Below are 7833 nucleotides of genomic sequence, written 5' to 3' on the forward strand. Positions count from 1 at the left end.
AGAACCCAGGACACAAAACACATCGAACACAAAACAATCTACTCACAACAAGAACTAGACGGAAGAGGAATATAAAGGAAAGGGTAATAAGCAACAGGTGGGGTAGAGGCAGCCAGTGACCCGCGCAGCCCCACTGCCAGATCAGCGCTGATTGCACCGATCACAAGCTGCCGAAAAAGACATGACACACAGACAGCAGAGGGAGCCAGAGGGCACCCTGACCCGTGACAGTTAGTTGCCTTGGTTGATCGCACCACATGACTTTTGGCAGACAAAAATCTTTTAAATACTGTTTTAATAATAATAAAAGATTATGTCCAATTTTTAAGTAAGGTTTATTAATTCTGTAATTTGAAAGAAAAAGAAAAAAAAAAAAACCGCTTTTTCTTCATTGTAATGACAGGAAGTTGTACCACCATGACATTTTTGACTTCAAAATTTACCTCAAATCAAAAATATATTTTAAATTCATGAATTAATAACATGTTCATCACAGAAGATGTGTATTTAAATCACTGCATGACTTGCATTTTAATGTATCCAGAATGAACAAACAATAAATCAATCAATCAATAAATAAATGTCATTTTGTATTTTACCCGCATGTTGTTCTAATCCTGTACAACTTTATGTCTTCTGTGGAACATCAAATAAATACATAAATAGATACATTTTGAGAAATGTCTTAGTAGCATTTGTTTTGCTTGCTTAATTTTTGTTTTGTATTTTGTTTGTTGTTTTGTAATGTTTCAGCGTTTTGTTTTTCAATTTTACTTTTTTTGGAAATTGTGATAAAAGATTATGCCATTTTTAATGAGAGCTTGCTCCTCATTATGATAACAGGACAGTATCATGAATTAAAAACATGTTCATAATAGAAGTGGTGTGTTCAAGCCATTAATAGTGTGATTTATATTCATTGACCCTTTATCAGCACAGACCTGTGACCCCTTTTTTGGGCTGGTGCCCATCTGACAACCACTGGTATCATAATGTCAAACAACTATTAAAACATTAGCAAAATTCAGTTCATGGTTCCAGTGAGGTTGTTTTCTCAATGGCCTGTGCATTTTACCTTCATTTTGATCCAAAGTCAGTTGACTCCCTCTCTGAATGGCCCAGTGGAGCGGCTAAACTTCAAAGCTTTGAAGGGAACGGACTGATGTTCCTCTCTCTGCGGATAAAAGGTGCTTCGTTTTGTTCTGTTCTGTTCTGTTGTGTGCATGTATAAACCTATTTAATCATTTTCACCTTCATTCAAAAACTGTTTGTCATTTACTGTAACAAAGGCTGAGAAGATCCTGGTGTGGGACTAATGATTAGAAAGCAATTTGTGTGAATAAGTCACATTTCAACAGAAGAGAAGTGAACTTTTTTTTAGCATCATCATCAACTGTTGGCAAATCTAAACAGTTTTTAGTCCTGTGTCTCTCTGCTGGATCGGTGTTGTTGTTTTTCGGCCACTCCTCTTCTACGCAGTGGGTTTGATGTCTGTGCTACCAAAACCGTCCATCGGCCTCCTGGGAGTTTGGAGGTCTTCCTGACATCAGATGGAATTGTTCAGTGCTGCTGCCCAAAGGACAGAGCAGTAGGCCTACAACCTTCAAATGTTACTCACAAACAAAAGCAGGTACGCTAATAAACGAAAACTGAAAGAAAACATTTTAGGATTATACATCGAGCATTGCTCTCTTATGGAGCCCCGCACATGACATGCAAGAAAAAATAAATAAATTGTGCGCGCGATTTACTAATTCGTTCCCTCGATATACTAAAACGTGCACACGATATAGGCTATTTCGTTCCCTTGATTTGCTAAATCGTGTGCACAATTTACTAATTCGTTCTCTCGATTTATAAATCGTGTGCACGACTTAGCAAATCGAGGGAACGAATTAGTAAATCGTGCGCACAATTTATAAATTGAGGGAACGAAATAGTAAATCGTGTGCATGATTTAGCCTACTATTTTTTTCCTTTTTCCTGCATGCGGGGCTCCGTACTTTAGATATTAAAATTTTATGAAGTAAAATTGTGGAAAATGTAAAATGTGAATTGCATGCAAAAGTCAATGAGACAAAAGTTTTTGGTGGTTGTCAGGATGTCTCTGATGCCATACCAGGGTAATTATTAACGAAAACTGAAGGAGAAAAAAATCGTTACTTGAAATAAAATAACCGTAATAAAATTAAACTAATAAATAAAATCTATATATGCATTAAAAATGTATAAAATAAAACTAATAAAAACACAACAAAATTACTAAAATTATAACTAAAATTAAAGTTTTAAAAAGTCTAATTAAAAATATTAACAAAAATAATAATAGTATATCAATGATACAAAAATAACACAGTGCCATACAGCAGTCCTGTTTTGCTTCATGTTCTGTATCAAATAATGGTGTAGAAAGGAAAATATAAATAAAATAACAAAAACTGTGAACAATGAGTTGAAGTGAATGAGTGCAAATACTTCAAGTATAAGCAATAGTATCCATGAAACGTGCCTCAGCAAGGTCCACTGATGATAACATCTAAACTTGAACTTTTCTTCTGGTCACCTCTAAGTGATACCTTTGATATACATGAATATGAATGTTTCCACAGGTTCTTGCTGTGCTTCGTTTGAAAGCACCACCATAGCACTCCTTTGTGGTTGAATGTAGTTTATGCTGTTTTGCCAGTTCTTGTTACCATGGACTCTAGATTTTTTCACATCTTGGAACACCTATAATTTGGTAGGTATTGTGAATTATAGCAGATGGAGGGTAAAACAAACATTAAACAGTAATGATGGTCACGTGCCATACATTAGAGAGTTTGATATTAAAATACCATGGAGTTACTATTTGACACAATCACTGTACAATGACAATATAAGTGATGGTTGTCAAGCTGAACTCATTATGGATCAGTTCTAGTGCGAGGGAATCAGCTATCCAAGGTCCTGAAAACTTTCTAAGGACAAGCACGTTTTTAAGCTCTAAAAATAAGGTAGGCTAATGCATCAGACTTCACAGCTCTGTTCAGTGTCTAAACTAATCAATCGGACAGTTTAGAAGCGAATCTATAAATACATGGTGTCTGTCTGTCTTAAATGCATAATGGATTTTCGTCTCCCTGTCCAAACTGTGACATTTACAGAAGTTGCCTCTGGACGTCCCAGAGTAAATGCTGAAAATTTCCCAACCAGATCCAAAAGGTCATACACTATTGATCGCAATGATGTATTCACATCGCACAATCTAGTCTAATGCAAACATGCTTAATGTTACACAACTATTTTGTGCTGGTGTCAATGCGGTGACATTCATTCTTTTGCCTGAATTTATAAAATAATGATTAAGACATTTTTTAAATTGATGGTCACACCACTTGTTAGTTAGACTACACCATTCTTTTAAACTACACTCTAAAAAAAAATCTGTCACATTTACGGTAAAATACCGGCAGCTATGGTTGCCAGAACTTCACCGTAAAAAATATGGTAGCAACATTGAGAAATGTTGATGAGGAAAGTCACATGATGAACCAACGCTCATCACAAACAGCTTTTATACGAGCTGAGGAGGGCAATACTTATATATAGAAGGTGCACAGTGTCATTCACACAAACACTAAACACCATCATGGTAACACACATGATACTGAAATAATGCAATAAACATTAATTTAACAACATTAGATGTAAGATAAAACCCTAATGTACACAACACAGTATTTTACTGTTAAAATCACAATCATTTTTTACAGTGTAGATTTCTCCTTTTGTCATGTCGGACATCCTCAACCGTCACTGAGCCGTATGTGTATCTGATCTGACGCACTGAGCAGAAGCTGGAGAGGTTGAGGTCACACAGTCCACCACTGCGCTCCAGACCAAACGCACCATGATCTGCCACAAACGGGACATTTCGAGCAGAATACCGCTTCTGAGGTTAAGATCCCTGAAATATCCGGACGCAGAGCTCTGAAGAGAAAAATGAATGATCCATGATGAACTGGGATGTGGTGGTTCATCTGCTCCTATAATATTCCTATAAAATAATGGCTTGCCGTGCTGGATGCTGCTGCACCGGCATCGGAACTCTAAATGAAGATAATGCCAGATTTCTCATGTTGGCTCTGCTGATCATCATCTATCTGTTATGTGGGGCAGCGGTGTTTTCGGCGCTCGAGCATCCAAAGGAGAAGCTTGCCAAGGAGAGATGGGCTCAGAGGATCGAGCAGTTCATCCACAAGTACAACCTGAGTAAAGACGAGCTGAAGAACTTCCTGAGGAACTATGAGGAGGCCAATGTGGCGGGAATCCGTGTGGACGCCACCAGACCGAGATGGGATTTCGCAGGAGCTTTTTATTTCGTCGGAACTGTGGTTTCAACTATCGGTGAGTTGAATATTTTTCTCTTATATTTAGACAAAAATATATCAGACTGCAACATTTCACACGCTGTTTTAACCATTTATAGTGATTTAGACAGAGGAAGTACAGTAACGTGCAACAGGTGCTTGTATATTTACTTCGCATTCAGGCAATACAACGTTTTGTTTCAGTGGCACTAATGAGAGCTATACTGATATTAGTAATGTAGTCTATAGATTAGATTTTAATTAACTCGACTAGATTTTGATTTTAAACGGCTATTATTTTTTTAGACGTGGGGGAAAAACATCTCCTGAAGGCTACATTTACCCATTTGTTTGTACAAAAGATTTAATCTTGATTACATAAAAATGTCATTATGCATTATCTAAGTAACTCAAAACCCTTTTTGTCATCGACAAGATATTTTGTTATCAGATATTTGTAAAATTAATATCATAGTAGCCTCCTTCTTTTCTATAGGTTATCTGCTATGAGTTAAATATCACACAGCGTGCGAGTTTTATAGTTGTTTCTAATAATTTCTAATAATTTATTTTATTTTTCTTAATTCTCAACCATGAGGTAATGAGATTCAGCAGATCCTAAACCACTAAAATAAAATAAAAATAATAAACTTTATGTGCTGTGCAAATTGATGTTATTTTGTAATATTGTTTTGACACAGTTGCCAAAGATTTTCTGTCAGACCGTCTTGACAACTCAATAGATGGAGCTGAAATTCTGTTTAAATCCATTATAGTCTTGTTCATTTATTCATTGAAGTGAATGTTATGCTTGTCAACATTTACAATATATACCTGAAACATTCTTGTTGTACTTGATGGTGTATATTGAGAATAACCTCTGAATATGATAAACTGATAAATCTAGGATAATTCCATTACATCAATGATATATACACTATTTATTTATTTATACCTACAGTGGGTGTAGAAAAGAAGTTGCAGTTGAGTTAAGTTGAGTAAATAGAGCTGGATAAAACAAAAACTGTGTTCGTCTTCATTTCAGGCTGCAAAGCAACAAAATGTGATTATTTTAAAGGGGGTGATTATTTTCTATACTGTACATACATACATGCAACACCAATGACTCACAGATGATATTTTCTACTTGACAACTCTTGCTCTTTTGTGAAGTGAAACCCTTTCAGTATTAACCCATGAGAATTTCACATATGCTATCTCTATAAACCAAGTTTTATTAATTCTCAGCATGTGTAAAATTTGTGTTTGCAAAAGGGCTAATGAGAATATTAAATGAGATCATCAGATCTTATTTCCATGCAGTCTGTCATCTGGTAATTTGTGTGTAAATTAGATGCTTTCACATAAACATGCAGAGCAAGGGGGAGTTTATTTTAGCCTCAATAATATTTACTCTGTTACCCTCTCCTCCAGTGCTTTATAGATTTTAGAAGACAGACAATTCATACCATGGATATGAACAGTAGACCGTTGGTTCAATTTAATTCATGCACCTAATTTGAGGTTATTAATACACCGAGAAGCATAGTAGGAAAAGATCTTCATAAATATGCCAGTGGATGAAATACATGCTTCTCAGAATTTAATTGCAGAGAAATCTTAACCAAAAAAAAAAAGAGACCTGCATGTGAAATTGGTAAAATTATTAATGCGAGAAAAAAACTATAGAGCGGTAAAGCTGTGGTCACCAATGGCAACCTGTTTCTAGTGGTTTGTGAGGAAGGGAAAGTGGAGTTTTCTGAATGGTGGAGGTGATTGGAGGCTGGGGTTCACGTGGGATTTGGAGCACATGCGGCTCATTAAAGGACAATTACAGCTCAGTTTCTAATTAGTCCCATTCCTGCTTCCTGCAGCATGACACGCCACAGCAGCTGCACGTGTTAATCCACTGTAGTTCTGCAATAAATTGAAGGTCTGTAGTGGTTGATGTTTATTATGAGTAGGCCCAACACGTCATCTACATCAAACATGAGCTTCTCAGTATGTTTTAACATCTGTAGGTTATATCAGCTAACTTATTTGGAATTACAGGCAAAATTTCCTCAAATCCGACTGGAAGTTATATGAGGCCAGATCTGATTATTTCTGTTCAGACTGCAGTCGCTTGTCCTAGCACATCCTCACTGGATGTCATGGTAACAACGCAAACTTGTTTAGCTTCAACATGTGTGAAATTTTAGCAATGGATGTTTCACATTATGTTTTAATGAGAGCATTTCCCAAATCTGAACAAATTTGCCACAGATCAAAGCAAGAAAAAATAAATAAAAAGGCATAAATAAAAACAACGACTAAGGGTGGAATATGGAATGTCTTATTAATAACGTCCTGATGTAACAACACTAAAAAACAAACATGGAATCCAGTCTAAGCGTTCAGACTGAGAAGCATTAACAAAATATGAGTTTCAAATCATGTACGATTGGTTTAGATTGAGCTTGTGGATTTCAGTTTTTTTTTTTTAACTGTTCAGAGTACAAAAAAGTAAACAGATTTTAGTCAAATAGGCATAAAATCTGAAAAAAGGTAGGATGCTCCAACCAGGACTGAATGTGACCAACACTAAATATATTAAATTATAAAATATAAAATTGTGTTAAAAATAAAATTATGTAAAAAAAAAATGTAAACGTAGAACAAAAATATACAATTCTAAGTAATTTAGTAAAAAATCTTAAATTCTAAAAAATTATAAAAAAAAAAAACAAACAACAAAAAATGTAACAACTGAATATGTACATACATTCATACACACACACACTTTGGGCCCTATTTTAACGATCTAAGCGCCTGGTCTAAAGCACACGGCAGGTGCACTTATATGGGATTACATCTCTGCCACAATTCTGTAAAAAGTGTGTTTTTTGGAGAAAATGTTTGTCTCGCAAAGAAGAAAGTATTTCGAGCGCACGAAAATCAATTTTGCATTTAAAATAAGTTTTTGGATGTGTGCAGACCTTAGGAATCTTTAAGATTACTTACAGCAGAACAGCCATGCATTTTATGGACGACCGTTTCGTGAACCTAGGAGAGGAGGTAATTCTGACTTTGCTATGACAATCTGGCGCTTCTGAATCAGCTACTGTTTTGTTATTAGTTTAAGTATTTGCTATTGACTGTTCAAATGTGGAGTTTTGCGCATCGTGTGTATGTGTGTGTGTGAGAGAGAGCGAGAGAGAGAGAGAGAGAGAGTGCGAGAGAGCGAGAGAGCGCGAGAGAGAGAGAGCGAGAGAGAGCGCGAGAGAGAGAAAGAGAGAGAGAGCGAGAGAGAGCGTGAGAGAGAGAGAGAGAGAGAGAGAGAGAGAGAGAGAGAGAGAGAGAGAGAGAGAGAGAGAGAGAGAGAGAGAGAGAGAGAGAGAGAGAGAGAGAGAGAGAGAGAGAGAGAGAGAGAGAGAGAGAGAGAGAGAGAGAGAGAGAGAGAGAGAGAGAGAGAGAGAGAGAGAGAGAGAGAGAGAGAGAG

The 7833-nt window shown here is 36.3% G+C and overlaps 1 protein-coding gene across 1 annotated transcript in view; it reads left to right on the forward strand.

Annotated features, from left to right (window-relative positions):
• The first annotated feature begins 4049 nt into the window (after positions 1 to 4049).
• The window catches only part of LOC107658168 (potassium channel subfamily K member 13-like), a 9192-nt gene continuing 5408 nt past the window's right edge, over positions 4050 to 7833 (forward strand). The window contains exon 1 of the mRNA XM_016446629.1: positions 4050 to 4389. Within this exon, the coding sequence (XP_016302115.1) occupies positions 4050 to 4389 (340 nt within the window). The remainder of the gene's footprint in view (positions 4390 to 7833) is intronic.

This window comes from Sinocyclocheilus anshuiensis, unplaced genomic scaffold (assembly GCF_001515605.1).
Source record: "Sinocyclocheilus anshuiensis isolate Anshui unplaced genomic scaffold, SAMN03320099.WGS_v1.1 scaffold279, whole genome shotgun sequence".
Lineage (NCBI taxonomy): Eukaryota > Metazoa > Chordata > Actinopteri > Cypriniformes > Cyprinidae > Sinocyclocheilus > Sinocyclocheilus anshuiensis.